Source organism: Manihot esculenta, chromosome 15, assembly GCF_001659605.2.
Source record: "Manihot esculenta cultivar AM560-2 chromosome 15, M.esculenta_v8, whole genome shotgun sequence".
Lineage (NCBI taxonomy): Eukaryota > Viridiplantae > Streptophyta > Magnoliopsida > Malpighiales > Euphorbiaceae > Manihot > Manihot esculenta.
The window spans coordinates 4677431-4692657 of record NC_035175.2 but is presented as its reverse complement, the minus strand read 5'-3'; the positions used below and the strand labels follow the sequence as shown (position 1 = coordinate 4692657).

The following is a 15227-nucleotide window of genomic DNA, read 5'->3' as shown; positions in this document are numbered from 1 at the left end:
TTAAATTTTAAAAAATTTATCATTTTTATTTTAAAATTAACTAATTAAGATATTTTTATATTTTATAAAATTAAACACTTTAATTTTTATAAAAAAAATTAACTGTTTTAAATTTTAGAATTATTTAATTTATATATTTCTAACTATAAATATAGTATTTAATACTTATAATTTTAAATATTTATATTTTTTTAGTTTGTTTAACTAAAATTAAAATGAGGTAAATATGGAGCTAAAGTGCTCACCGATTCATGGTTTTTGCAACGAACAACACCTATATGTGACCTCTCCTTTCTTCTACAGTTCCTTTTGCTCATTAATTCCTGCAAAAATTCCGAGCTTTTCGCCTTCTCAAATCTCGCACTTTTTTATTCTATCAAACCCAACTGCTCTGTTACTGTCCCGAGAAAAAAAATTACATCTCTGGGAAGCTTAAAGTTTATATCTTTCTCAATAAATAATAGGACTTTCAGTTTTTTTATGGTTGAATCATAACGGGATAGTTTTTCGCTAATATCTTTTACATGTGTATCAGAGTAAATAACAATGCCTGGTATAGCTACAATATTAGATCTGTTGAGGAAACATCCCAACTTTTATTCATCCCAGTTCTCTGCCTCCGCGGCCGTCTCTGCTGCTGCCGTCTCTGTCGCAGCTGCTGGGACACCCTTTGCTTCTAGGTTCTTATTCGGGTATCATCACTTCCTTCACTCCATGTGACCTATGTATGGATATGTGCATTGATGCGTGAGCTCTCTGTGATACAGTAGCTATTGCTACAATTGGATAGTGGGCATTGGAGTATTCACTTGTATACAGCTTGTGATAATTGATATGCTATGTTCATATATATCAAAGAAAGCTGATTTCGCATTTGTTATTTAGCTTGGCTGTTCATAGTTACTCTCAGAACTATGGTTTGATGTGGATATGCTAATGGGTGGATACTAGCAGTTCAGCTTTTTGAGAAGTAGGTTATGGTGTGAGTTATTGGGATTAATTTTTAAAATGGTTAGCCTTTCTTATTTAGCTTAATAAAATGTTCATATTTTACTGGCAGAACAATGGTTTGCTAATTTTGGGATTATTTTTAGAATTGTTGATATGGTCTAGATGATCTTGTCCAATTAGGAGAGTCTGTCATGCTCAATGTTTGACATAGTTGTTGGAGATTCTAGTATCTGTTGGGGCCATGAGCAAGCGTGTAAATTTTTGCTTTGATAGAAAGGGGGAAGTTATATCAACCATCTTCCTGTTTTTTTCTCTAGTCGCTAGGTGTTTAAACTTGCTCTAGTTGTGGTTGTCTGTAGTTCATTCTTAACACTCTTAACACTTCAATGCTATTTATTTGTTTGTAATCATTATTTTGGAGAAAAAGTAGGGGAAGGAGAAGATGAGCTTCTTCAGTCTGGACCTTCTGCTTGGAGTTGTTTTCTGTTTTCCTTTTCATCTTTCTTTCATTTCATAACTTCTTTTCTAATCTGGTAACACCCACATAACTTGCCTGTTTTTAGCTTTCTCTTGGCAATATTAACCTTCTCCATTGTCATGCCAGTTATTCTGGGACACGAGTTAGTCATTGTGACGCTGGTGCTGTATTTTCTGATGATTACATCTCTAGTATACGAAAAGCATCCAGTGATATTTTTCAGCATGATTCTCTGAACTACACTACCAAGGAGTACTATTTTGAGTTAAGACCTCTCTTGTCAGCTTTTGAATGGAAGCAACTAGCCGTGACATCCTTGAGGTCATTTTTGCTGTTCTATCTGCCTCTTCTGGAGCATGCTTCAAGTACTGAAGAGGATGATGAAGAGTTTCTGCAGGATTCTCCAGAAACGCAGCATGTAGATTTGATTGTTCCCTTCCAAAAATCAGTCAAGCAAATTGTTCATGAGGTGAGTTTGTTGCCTCTCATTTTCAATCAAATTTCGGTTGGTGCTCTTCCTTCATTACTTGTCCTGCATTAACTGGGGTAAAGCGTTGTAATTTCAGCCACTTTTTCATCAAATATTCATGGCTTCAATTATTCCAGTTGTTACTTACTTTTTGCCCTCAGTAATCTCTGTGCTATTGTATTTAACGCCCTTGTAGATTTTCTAAATTAAGGAGGTATCCTTGTTTGATTCTGAACTAGTCAAACACCCTGAGTTGCCACATTTTGCTTCTCAAAGTTCTGGATCGATCTTAAAGATATAGTGAAGCTCTGCATTTTTTTTTTCTATTGGATCTGTAGAACATGTGCAAATGTTAGTTTCTACACAACTTTTGAGAACAATTTTTGCACAAGTTTAATTATTTTAGATGATGTATTTTTGAAATATTCAAGGGAACTTAACTGAATATTGTCTTGTTTACTGTCTCAGACAACTGTTGTTACTACAAGACGAATTCTGGAAAGGCTTGCTGTGCATTATGCTTCTCAGCAGTTGGCATGGAAACTTCTAAAAGGTACTTTTTAGAAGGCACTTCCTTTCAGGAATATAATTATTATGAGAATTTTATCCTACATCTAATGAACATATGAGAAGAAACAATGACAAACAATTAAATTAAGTATCAAACTAGTATGGTTTCTATGAACTGTATTTCTATTTCTACAATCAAATGAACTTTATGATTAGCAGCTTATGGATTGGATCAATATTAACAGATGCTCCTAAATCAGCTGTACGCAAAGCTGAAAGAGGAATGCCGACTATTCTCTACTTTTTCAGAGTTAGCAGGACAACTTTTAGAGGTCAAATTCTGTGCTTTGTTTAGTTGGTGCCTTGTGTATAAAAGATAAACTCACTCTTGCCTTATTTCTGCATGCTTAAGCAGGACAATTTTTAGGAGTTGCTGCCTCATGGATTGTACAAGTTGGTATTGTAATTTATCGATTCTGTAATAATCTACTGAAGTCCGAAGAAGAAAACAATAGGGTTGATAAATCAGAACAAGTTATAATTCTCAGGAAGAAGGTTACAGGTGTTACTCTCAGGTGTAGTGCATCACTAGTTTTCGCTTCCATCGGGGCAGGAATTGGCGCAACTCTAATTCGACCTTCAACTGGCCAGTGGATTGGTATGGTACACAAGTCTTTACTTGGTTTCTTTTGTTCTCTTGGTATCATGGCATAAATTTGTCTTGTGTGTTGTGATGCAGTGAGCTAATTTATGAAGTTCTTTCTGCAGGCTGTGCCATTGGGGATTTGGCTGGTCCAGTTGTTGTCTCACTGTGGGTTGAAAAAGCTTTTCATTTGGAACTCTAAAGCAGTGGCAATAGATTATTTGAAGTAGTTGCACCTGCTTCTAACTTGAATTGTTTTTAACATATTCTTTTGGCATTTGATCATATAATTCTGCACATTCATTGATATTGTCGGAGGCGCCCATGAAGAAGAAGAGAACTGCGAAAGAAGCTGGGTAAATGCCAGGTTTTGTAGCAGATGAAGTTGTTGATTAGAATAATCCAATTAAAAATTAAACAATCCATGTTAATTATGAAATGATTCTTAGACATAATAAATAGAGATATATTATTTTCTTTTTTTTTTTAATTTAAAAATTACTTTGCTCAAAATTATTTATCACTTTGAAAAGATTAAAGAAGTACTAATTAATTTTTTTCTAATTTTAAACTTTATATGTACTAATTAACAATTATTTCTAATTCTAAGTATCCAACTGCATACTTCATACATGCTTATCCCTTTAACGTCTTGGCCTTATCAGACTACAAATCATAATTTAGGATCACAGAAAATTCCTAGATGAGCACAAAATCTCAACTTAATATAAAACCACCAGTGGCTGAAATCTCTCCTTGCCAACTTCAACAAGCCGGTGAGAATTCAATGACCAAGAGCGACCCCCAACTACTCTAATAACTCAAATCCTCAGCTGGGCAAGACTAGCCCTACGATGAAACCTAGAGATAAACAGCATTTATGCAACCCCCAATAATAGAGAGATAACTTTCAAAATCGAAAAGGGAAAATCTCCCTTTTCTCCTCGGATACAATTAATCCATGCATATATATATTATCCCAACACTTCGAGCTCTTGCCTACTTCAGACAAGATGGCTTTAAAATGGTTTCTAAATTCTGCATTTACTCAAGTTTTTGGTCACACAGACAGTAGTGTTACAGTGCAGACTCGGCAGAGAAGTGATGTGGTCGCATGTCCAAATAATCAAGGCCTGCTGCAGGTCCATGAATGTGTGAGAAGCTCGAGGGATGTAAAAGAAGGTAGTGTTACTAGGACGAGGAAACAAGAGTACCCAAATGGGTTCCAGGTTCCACTTCACTACCCAAGGTACACGGCCGCAGACTATGAGAAGATGGAAGAGTGGAAACTTGACATGCTTCTGAATGAGTATGGACTTAGCTTTGAAGGCCGTGTTGACGAGAAAAGGGCGTTTGCAATGGGGGCCTTCCTGTGGCCAGACCAACTTTGAAGCAGACAACTACTTGTCTCACAACATACTGCTAAAAATTGAAGAGATCATGTAATTGAATAGCCTGGCGTGCCTTTGAAGCTTTGATGGTTACTGTATAATTAGTGCATGCTAGAAATTTACTGTGTTGAGGTGAGGAGTGAATTTGAAGCAAAGTGTTTATGTTGTAAATTGTAAGTCTTGATAATAAGGATCTGGGTCTTGTTTCTAAGTTGTCATCAATAAAGAATTGAAAATGATTATGTGCAGGACTCAAATGATTAGCAGTTAGAGAGGGGTTCGGTTCTGCATGTTCAACTGTAATTTGTAAGACAAGCAACTGATTAAGATATTTGCAATAGATCTAATTATTTTTTCTCTATTTCGTATATTTTTTTTAAAGTAGAGCGTTTAGAGATTCGTGTAAAATAATAAAAAAAAATTCATCAACTTTTAAAAAAAAAAAAAAACCTTATATTCTTTACTGATGCGTTGTTCCATGCTTGTTATAGTAGAAGTGTAACACTCTTTCAAAAATGTCTTTTAAATTAAATACAAAAAATTAATAGATTATTTCAGATTTTAATTAACAAAACAGATGTTATCTCTCTCTCAATTTAAACCAATTATAGATAAGAGGGATAAAAGGGTCTCAGAAAATTTCTGAAAGATGTTTGTGTTCTTTTTAGAAGATGAAAGGAAGCAAGTAAGGGAAGGAATAAAGCAAGCAGTATACAGGGAGGCCAAAAAGAAAGAAAATAACGTATCTTTTCATTTGGATGAGGATAGAGAAGATCATCAAAAATATTTAATTAATTTCTAATTATAAAGATAAAATTAACCTAATTAAATTATTAATATCTTCAGCTTTAGACAAAAATATAATTCTTAATAAAAAAAATTAGATTTCAAGTTTATTTTACATGTATCAATTATCTTTAAAATAAAATTGTTCTCTAATTATGGTAGGGCCTATCAATAATTAATACGCAGAAACCCGTCAACATCAAATTGGTAAAGTAGAAAACAACTCTTTGCCTTTGCCGTATAGGTTGCCACCTTAGCTAGAATGTTCAAAAGTACAAAGAGAAATTCACCATTTCCTCCAAACTTACAACCTTTATTTCTCATCAAACTTTTCTCACTATACTTTCCTATACCCTCTACATTAATCTCATATTTCTCTAAACAACAAGGCCATTTTCGTAAAATTCGCCCATTATTTGATTTCCCTCTCTCTATATAAGACATGGGCATCAGGATTTTGATGCATCAACCCACAATCCCACAGCCAACCACTCTCCTAACTGCACTCTCCACCATTGATTCCTTCTTCTTCACACAATACCAGAAGAAAATTCAAGAACATGGATCACCAAAATCTCCAAACCTTAAGCCAGTTCTCAAGGTATCAGTTTGTTAAGAAAATAACCCAGTTCTTGCTTTCTGTTTCTGTGTTTTCTTTGCTCTTGTCTAACTCTGCTCGCCTATCTTTTCTCCATTCTTTCAACTTTAGCTTCTCCACTGTCCCTGTCCAGCTCTTTAGTCACAGCTTAGATAAGAACTGCATATTTCTTCTCTGTAATGGTCTTCTAGTTTTCGTTGCCAAATTCTCCGGTTTGATTAGTTCTTCCTCAGTGTATACTAACCATAGCAGCATTGAGTCTGTCAAGAGTTATGAAGATGATGCACAACCAGTATTGGATCAGTACTCCAAAGTGTCATTGCTAGTGAAGGAAGATTTGATGGCTCAAGAGAATGTTGCTGCGGAGGAAAGAAGAGAAAGTGACGAGTGTATCACTAGAGAAGTAGAAGAGAGAGAAACAAAGCAGTTCATTGCAGAAGATGAACCAGATCAGGAAAGAGAGAGTGGGTTCTCGATTACTCCAGGAAATAAAGAAGTTAGCGAAGTTTTCGTTGAAGAGGATGATGACCATCAAGAAGAGACCATCGAAGAGTTCGTTGACAAGTTTCCTATTCAAGAAGATGAAGAAGAATATGAATATGAAGAAGAAAATGGGACGTTAAGCACAGAAGAGTTAAACAAGAAATTTGAAGAATTTATCAGAAAGATGAAAGAAGAAATAAGGATTGAAGCTCAACAGCAACTAGTCATGGTCAATTAAATAATCACCTCAGAAGCAAATATCAAGAAATTAAGAATTAAATAATAACAAGCACCAGAGAGCTGCTGTCCCTTGTCTCATCAAGCTTGTAAATTATTTCCCGTTTTGCAGACTGTAGCTAGATACATATAGCTGTGAAAATTTTGTTTTGTTTTTTATTAGGTTCTGTAATTTCATGGGAAGTTTCCAGTTTCAGTAAAAATCGAAGCATTTTGCTTCCTGCAACCTTGTTAGTCTTATTCCAATGCAAATGACAGCTTCCGATGTGGAAGTTTCAGATTATGATTTGATTCTGAATCAACCTGATTACAAAGTCAACCAATCAAAAAAAAAATTATTATCATGCATAAAAAATAAGAGATAGATCACAGATGTTCATATCTAACCACATGGCTGTTATTTTACGATTACATATATATATTTTTACCCTATTTTTAATTGATTATGAAGATCTAAAAGCCACATATGATGCTTAGGATATAATTTAATGGTGTGCTGTTATTGTGTGAGACATGAAGAGGGCCATAAGACAATGATATTTGGGTTGAATATGCATGAGACAAAGAAGAATTACTGAATTATTTTGTCTGGTACTAACACTTGGAGAGATTCTTCACAATTGCCTCTTTGATTACTTTGGGAAGCTTCATCTTTCTTCAAACAAAGAAATAATAAACTCCAAAGTTGGTGAAATAATTAAATCATGATTTTATTAATTAATATTTCATTATCAACATTTAATATTGTTTATACGTAGTTAATAATTTTTCAGTCTTCGTTTCTTTTACGCTAGCTTTTGATAACATTCTTACATATGTAATACCACATGTCGAAGTTACAACATGTTCGGATAAGTGTGTATTTGATTGAGCATGCAATTGGATGTTAATTTAATGTTATTTGTTTTTGAATTTTCAATACTCTTGAAGTAAATTTAAAATAAACTAGAGAATATAATTTTCTTTCTTTTACATTACAGCCATAAAGTCATTAAGAGATAGGAGAGGAAAGGAAGGGAAGAGAAAGAAAACCCTCCTGTCTCCTGAGCAGCAGAATTAATGAAAATCAATTATATTAATTAATACACTATTGGATGATAAATTGTAAGAGAAATTCATGAGTAGATCAAAGAAGTATAAAAAAGAGGTTTCCACGTGCTTCATTTTCAGGAAGACAAACAATCCCTTAAGTATCAAAAACAAGTACCACAACCTCATGATGTGGGGGACAAAAATAACCTATGTGTGACCCCCAAGCAAAAAAAGAATCATCTTTTATCTGAATATACACAAAAAATTAAAGTTAAAACTTTCTCTTTTTTTTTTTTCTAAATATTTTCACTCCTCCAAATCGACACATGTCACCAATCATTCACTTCCTGATAATTAAATTTCGAAAATTAATTCACCCACTCAAATTAATTCTTAGTTAAATCTTTCTCTAATTAATTGCATTGATCATATTTTGCCTTAATGTGGGATTTTTTAAAAAATATATATTACGCTATAATGCGTAAGTGGTTGTGATAAATAAGCTGAAACATTTGGTTCACTGCGGTTGAAAGAGACGACTGAAGCTGCTGACAATATCTAGTGGCTGAAGAATCCATACACTCTTTACACTTGCGTGGCTATAAACTCAGGAGCTTTCACTTTCAGTCTTCTTTGTGGATTCACATCACAAAGTAAGTTACCCTTTCTCTATCTTTTTTTTTCTTTTTCTTTTTCTTTTTTTTTTTTTGGGGGGGGGGTGGGGGGAAGTGGGGGTCCTCTTCTTCAAAGTAAAATCATTTACACATATAGAAGCAACTACGAGTTTGATTTTTCCTATTTCTAAACTGCAAGCTTTTAGGGATAATGCATGTTCAAAGGTGACAATTCCTGCTAAAAAAAATCTGTACTTGCTGTGTACCCACATGGAACATGAAGAGTGAAATCAAGAATCACGAAATGTGCAGATGGGTTGATTCTATATTCTGGCTGAAGGCAACTAAACCGAGCACCAGCTATTCAGAGATGCACTAGCATACAAAAGCAAGAGAGAAATAATGAGCAAAAGGGATGCCTAGCAAGGCATGCATGATTGCGCAATTCATCGAACAATAATAGTAATGCAAATATCAATTATGAATGTGGGGTATAAGCAATGAATATTAAGATCCCAATGTAATAACGACAATACGTTTTGCAAGGAACTGCCTGTGCGGCAATGATCTAATTAACGTAGAAATCAGGAACATCACAATTTGAGATCAAGTATTGTCTGAATCTTGATGGCAATAATGGCCTTGAAGGAAGGGTTCTAATTAGGTCCTGCCAGGGAAACTATTCTTAGCCAGAAACCCAAAACACCCTTCATGCTAGGGTTTCAATTTAGTCCTGCCACTTTGTTATACGCACATTAATTTATTAATGCTATAATTCCCAGCTGTATAGGCAACTTGCTCAGCTTCAGGATACTTGATTTGGTAACAGAGATTGTGGTGATGAATGTTATGGAAATTGATTTGAAAACTAAATTCAGTTGGCCAGCCAATTTTTGATTATCTAAAGATGAAATTTGTATTACGTTCACAATTGGAGCAGATAAATGTAAACATCAAATTTGTCTTATCAATCAAATCTTGCTGTTGAAGGATGGCAGTTAAACCCGACCAACCAATTTAATTAGAAAATGGGCATTTGGCCGATTAATTGGTTTCTAAAACATAATGACCGGCCAGTTACTTGGTCGACTCGATCATGCATACACTTAGTGTCAATTTAGCCTCCAAATCAATTATGACACAAACCTTCGCCAAGCTTTTCTTCTTTCTTCTAATCGTTTAAAACTTTTTCAAAAAGTGATATTTGAAACAAAAGAAATTTATTATTAAAATATTAATATAAATATCATTTTTTCAATAAAAACATCACATATTATATTAAATCTATAATAAATATAAAAAAAAATATTGGAGGTAAACCACTCCAAACATTTAAATATGACATTAAAACTTAATTTTTTTTGTTTCTAACTGTGGTTTGTACGTTGCATCAGAAAGAGATTTTGACAGTGCCAAGTCTTGATAAAGGTCCCCTTCTAGTTCTCATTGTGGCTAAATCGATGGATCCAAAGTCTGATAAATACTAATCCATGCTCTAATAATTAATATAAATTTGTCCACATACCCTTTTAACAACAAACAATGGTAGAGCATCCCATCTATATACACAATCTCCTTTAAAATATCATCTAATCACCTACACATTTATATCTTCGATCCCAATAAATTGATGAATAAAAATATATATAGCTCCATTTGGAACAATTCAATTTTTTTGAAAAAAAAAAAAATTAAATGCAAATTAGGCTTTAACTTGTGTCTTCAGATATCTATATATATGCAACTAAGAGATTGAAGAAATAAAGACTTGAACCTTAACTTTGGAGATATACTAAAATAAAGTTTTCTAAAATATAATTTTATAAGATAAAGTTTTTCACAGTTTTTAAATTTTAATAATTTTTTATTATGTTGAAAAGAAAATAAGATTTTTTTAAGGTATTTGCATACTTTCAATAAAAAATTTTCTAAATCTATCAAATTTATGAATAAACTTGCAAACTGACTCGTAAACAGACTCGTGAACAAACTCGTGAGTAGACTTGCGAACATACTCGTGAACAGGCTCGCGAACACCAATTCCACTTCAAAAATTAAATAGATATGAAAAATTGTGATTTATCTGTAAAAAAACAACCCTTCTACATTTTTTTTTTCATTAGTCTTGAGTTTGAGAGATTTCAATTAAATAAAAAAAATTTAATTTAAAAATTTTTTAATAACCTTATAATTTAAATTTTATTTTTAATTTAAATTTATTTTTAATTTAAATAAATTAGAATTATATTAAATTTGTTTATAATATAATAAGCTCAAATTTGAGTGTAAATCCATTTAAATTCGAGTTTTTTGAGTGGAGTTTGAGTTGTCTTATTAATGTAATAAAATCGAACTCAAACCGATCTCGAGTTTAAACTCGAGTCGAGTTCGAACTCGAACTTTTAAATTTATTTTCTAATCGAGTATGAGTTTATTAAAACTCAGTTCGATTCAATTCGATTACAGCCTTATTTTCAACCTCTTCTAAACACATATTTTTCAATATTTCTAAACTTTCAAAAACTTTCCATTACCTTAAAATTTTTTCTCCCAAATAGAGTATTAGTAAGTAGTAACTATATCAAACTAGTATTATATGTAAGGATTGGCACTTACTCGGGCACTTCTCATAGGCTCAGTTCATCGATCATGTTTGCGGTGCTCAGCCCACCAAATTTTCAAAGCCTGAATCTGCAGGCTGCAGCTGTTAAATCCCACCAGACCAATACTTCATAAATCCATGGGCAAATCAAGGGCTTGAGTGAAATACTCTACAGAAATTGGGCTGAACTTAACATACGTCCACTAAAATGACCCAATTCGTTTTGATTTTGCCGAGACTATTCTCGGTTAATGCAGGACGTTCAACATAATCTATTATTTCTCTTATTATTTTTAAGTAGAAATTATTAAAAAAAACCTTATCGTGTGATTTCGCGTTTTCAAGTAGTATTCTCAGCTATTTAATTTACATTAAATTTTTTTATTATTAAACATTTTTTTCTTTAATTTCACGTTTTAAAGATTTTTTTTTTTGAAATAGGAGTTGGGGAGTCGAACAACGTTTTAAAGATTAGAGTTTTTCTCTTAATACCATTAATAAATACGGATGAATTAAAAATAATTTTAATTAAAATAAGTTATAGTTTAATTTTTAAAATTTAATGAAACCTATTATTTAGTTTTATATTTTTACATTAAAATATAAATTACAGATACCTTTTTATTTCTTTTCAAGTACTTCATATTAGTACACAATTCTATGCACTAAATCCTAAAACTATAAATGAACTACACACTTGTGAGTTATTCAAAATTCGATTTAATAAAAACTTGATCAAACTCGATTCGATTTTTAAATGAATCGAATTCAAACTTAATTTTTACGCTGTTTATTAAACGAACCAAACTTAAACTCCATAATACTCAGCTCGTTAAGATTCGTGAGTTGACTCGTTAAAAGACTCGTAAATAAATTCATTAAACGGCTCATGAACAAACTCATTAACAGACTTGTGAACAGACTTGATAAGATGTTTATCGAGCAGTCTCGTTAAGCTGCTCATCGAGTAGACTCGTTAAGAGACTCGAATCGATTCAATTACACCCTTACCACTTAATCTATTTACCCACTTAATTTATTTATCGTATATATTATTAATTTTTATATTTATTCCTTAATTATATAACTATATTATTACTTTATATATTTATTTTTTATTATATGTCTTTCTAAATAGACACTTTTTTTAAATTATTAAATCTCTTAATAAACTATTATTATTATTATTATTATTATTATTATTATTATTATTATTATTATTATTATTATTATATGTTATATATATTTGTATGATTATTTTTCTCTTTAATATTATTTACTTAATTTTATAAATTAAAAAATTTATATAATTTAAATATAAATCAATATGATATAATATATATATATATATATATATATATATATAATTAATCTTAAACAGTTTAAATACATTCTTTGAGTTCAAAACTATTTAAAACAACTAATTAAAACAACAGTGAAAATAATAATAATAATAATAATAATAATAAACACCACACACACATATATATATAGTAAAATCAATAAAATAAAAGAATAAATGTATAAATAAATAATACAAGAGTAATTTATTAAATGCATAAACTAAGTTAATGCAAAACTTAAAACTTTCAAGAATCATATTTTTAATAAAATAATACCTTAATTAAAATATTTTATTAAAAAAAATCAGGTTGTTACACCAACTTTCCAAAATTAAGCTTACTAATTTGGCAATAATTCAAAAAAAAAAACTTACTAACCTGCTTATATTTGGATGAGATGCAATATGGAAAGCAACCCATAAGCCTCTTTCCTGGAAACTTTGTATTCAACATGGACCACCAATTCCTCTGCTTTCCAGTCCTTTTCACTGTCTTTCTTTTCATCCTCACGGTATTGAGAATGAGGAAGAAATCAAAAGGCAAAAACTCATCTCCAAATCTACCACCAGGACCGTGGAAATTGCCACTGATAGGGAGTATGCACCATTTAGTTGGCTCCTTACCCCACCAATGCCTGAGAGACTTGGCTAAAAAGTATGGACCTCTCATGCACCTTCAACTTGGTGAAGTTACTAACATTGTTATTTCTTCACCTGAAACTGCTAAACATGTGATGAAAACCCATGATGTCACATTTGCTCAAAGGCCCTTTCTCCTTGCTGCCAGTATTGTGGCTTATGAATTTTCAGACATCGCATTCGCTCCTTATGGAGACTATTGGAGACAAATGCGAAAAATTTGCACGCTGGAGCTGCTAACGGGGAAAAGAGTGAAGTCGTTTAGATCAATCCGGGAAGAAGAAATGTCAAAACTCATTAGGTCCCTGTCTTCTAGTGCAGGATCGCCAATCAACTTTAGCAAGATGTTCAGTTCTTTAACCTACAGCATCACTTCTAGAGCAGCCTTTGGTAAGATATGGAAGGGAGAAGAAACCTTCAAATCAGCAGTCAAAAAACTCATACAATTGGCTGGCGGTTTCACTCTTGCTGATGTCTACCCGTCCATCAAATTGCTTCATGTGATCAGTACGACGAGGCCTAAATTAGAGAGGCTTCGTCAAATAATAGATGAGATATTTGACAACATCATCTATGAGCATAAAGCTAGAAAGGCAGCAGCAAAATCTGGTACTGATAGTGAAGAACAAGATTTCGTAGATGTCCTCCTGAATTTTCAGGATGGTGCAGACCTTGAATTCCCTTTAACAAACGACAACATAAAAGGAGTCATCCTGGTAAGCACATCTCTTTCCGAATATCATCTCATGTATGTAATTGCTGTATTAAGGCTGCAAATTAATACCTGCTCAAATTATTTCAGGACACCTTCATTGCTGGTAGTGAGACATCATCTACAACTGTAGAATGGGCAATGTCTGAGATGCTAAAAAATCCAAGAGTGATGGAAAAGGCACAAGCTGAGGTGAGGATGGTCTTTGGTATAGAAGGAAACATTGATGAAGAAAGACTTCATGAACTGCACTACTTAAAGATGGTAATCAAAGAAACTCTAAGACTACACCCTCCTATTGCATTGCTACTTCCAAGAGAATGTAGGGAGAATTGTGTGATTAACGGTTACGACATTCCTGTAAAGTCCAAAGTTACAGTGAACGCATGGGCAATTGGAAGGGATCCCGATTATTGGATTGAAGCAGAGAGATTTTATCCAGAAAGATTTCTCAATAGTTCAATAGATTATAAGGGTAATAACTTTGAATTAATCCCATTTGGTGCTGGAAGGAGGATGTGTCCAGGAATATTGTTTGGCATGGCTAATGTTGAGTCTCCACTTGCACGGTTGCTATACTATTTTGATTGGAAACTCCCTGCTGGGCTGAAGCCAGAAAATCTTGACATGCTTGAAGTTTTCGGTGCTGCAGTGAAAAGAAAGAACGAGCTCCAGTTAATTCCCATTCCATACTTTCCTCCACCTCCACCAGTGGAGTAAAATATCATTATATGTTAGTTTGATATCAGCCAGCTAGTCAAATGAACATATGGTTCAAATGACAATTCAATTTCTCCTTTCGGAGATTCAAGTGCATTGTAGCTGATGAAAATTTGCAGAGGTATTCAGTTTTATTTATGTTCAATTGGGACTTCAAATAATTTTCTTTCAAAAACTTATGGTTCAAGTGTGAACTACATTTTAGGTATTAACAGAGGGCCTCAAGCCTTTCTTTGAAAAGCTACTACCTCTTGAACTACAATAACAAACACCTCATACGACACTGGGCAATAGCATTTTTTGGTCAAATACAAAAGAGATTTGAGAAGCTGAGAAGACAGGTGGGAATTTTTCTTTCCTTGACGCTCCAGTTTGAGAACAAGGTTATCAATTATATCTGTTAACCAAATTGCAGCCTACTGATGGGTTTGAGCTACTAGCATTAGCTAAACGCTGGAACACTGCTTCCAGGAATTCAAAATAACTGTTCAGGCAAGTAAAAGCATTCTGAAAATAGAATTACTTGCTTCGCTTTTAAGACAATATCACTGTAAATGATAAGCTTCACCTGATTCCTTCTCCACAACAAGTATGTATTTGGCAACATTAACAATATCTATGCACAATAGTTAGGGGAAAACAGCAATCAATAATGCTATTCATAAAGTATTCCATGTATAAAGCATTAAACTGAATTATATCAACCCTGTTCATGAATACGTCACTGACTTTAACCAAAAATAAAGTAAGGAGGAAAACAACCTCTGGAATGAGGACAAAGCATAATTTAAATGCACAAGATCTCCTCCTCTTTATCTAAATTTGAGATTACTTAAAATTCTTATTATCTATATTTTCCTTTTAGAATTGTTCAACAGTAAATATTTAATGGTTTAAATACCTTTGACTTCGTCAACATGCATAGGAATGGGGTGCACCTGCAAAGTGCAAAGGAATGAGGGAAATCAGATAGCAATCATATTCTAAGGAGTAATGCAATCAATGCAATGCTTGACTCTT

The 15227-nt window shown here is 32.9% G+C and overlaps 3 protein-coding genes across 4 annotated transcripts; all 3 read left to right on the top strand.

Moving 5' to 3' along the window:
* Positions 1-254: 254 nt before the first annotated feature.
* Positions 255-4803, top strand: LOC110601480. 2 transcript variants are annotated; one of them, XM_021738631.2, is made up of 6 exons: positions 255-692; positions 1556-1898; positions 2367-2451; positions 2669-2740; positions 2824-3066; positions 3177-4803. In XM_021738631.2, exons 1-6 carry the CDS (start codon positions 547-549, stop codon positions 3251-3253), a joined length of 966 nt encoding a protein of 321 aa, XP_021594323.1. In that variant the 5' UTR covers positions 255-546; the 3' UTR covers positions 3254-4803. The 2 variants fall into 2 exon arrangements, with proteins under 2 accessions (XP_021594323.1, XP_021594322.1); XM_021738630.2 differs by having other exon boundaries at positions 2654-2740.
* LOC110601245 lies at positions 3911-4803 on the top strand. Its single transcript, XM_021738310.2, has one exon. It carries the CDS (start codon positions 4065-4067, stop codon positions 4440-4442), a length of 378 nt encoding a protein of 125 aa, XP_021594002.1. The 5' UTR covers positions 3911-4064; the 3' UTR covers positions 4443-4803.
* Positions 4804-12558: 7755 nt separating this feature from the next.
* On the top strand, positions 12559-14906 carry LOC110600933 (desmethyl-deoxy-podophyllotoxin synthase). Its single transcript, XM_021737871.2, has 2 exons — positions 12559-13491; positions 13578-14906. Exons 1-2 carry the CDS (start codon positions 12589-12591, stop codon positions 14205-14207), a joined length of 1533 nt encoding a protein of 510 aa, XP_021593563.2. The 5' UTR covers positions 12559-12588; the 3' UTR covers positions 14208-14906.
* The last annotated feature ends 321 nt before the right edge of the window (positions 14907-15227 follow it).

What these genes read in the sequence shown, in the direction of transcription:
- LOC110601480 (XM_021738630.2), top strand. Translation starts at nt 547, where the DNA reads ATGCCTGGTATAGCTACAATATTAGATCTGTTGAGGAAACATCCCAAC. An exon ending in GCTTCTAGGTTCTTATTCGG is followed by an intron (nt 693 to 1,555) that starts GTATCATCACTT and finishes TTGTCATGCCAG; the next exon opens with TTATTCTGGGACACGAGTTA. An exon ending in TCAAGCAAATTGTTCATGAG is followed by an intron (nt 1,899 to 2,366) that starts GTGAGTTTGTTG and finishes TTACTGTCTCAG; the next exon opens with ACAACTGTTGTTACTACAAG.
- LOC110601245 (XM_021738310.2), top strand. Translation starts at nt 4,065, where the DNA reads ATGGCTTTAAAATGGTTTCTAAATTCTGCATTTACTCAAGTTTTTGGT.
- LOC110600933 (XM_021737871.2), top strand. Translation starts at nt 12,589, where the DNA reads ATGGACCACCAATTCCTCTGCTTTCCAGTCCTTTTCACTGTCTTTCTT. An exon ending in ACATAAAAGGAGTCATCCTG is followed by an intron (nt 13,492 to 13,577) that starts GTAAGCACATCT and finishes AAATTATTTCAG; the next exon opens with GACACCTTCATTGCTGGTAG.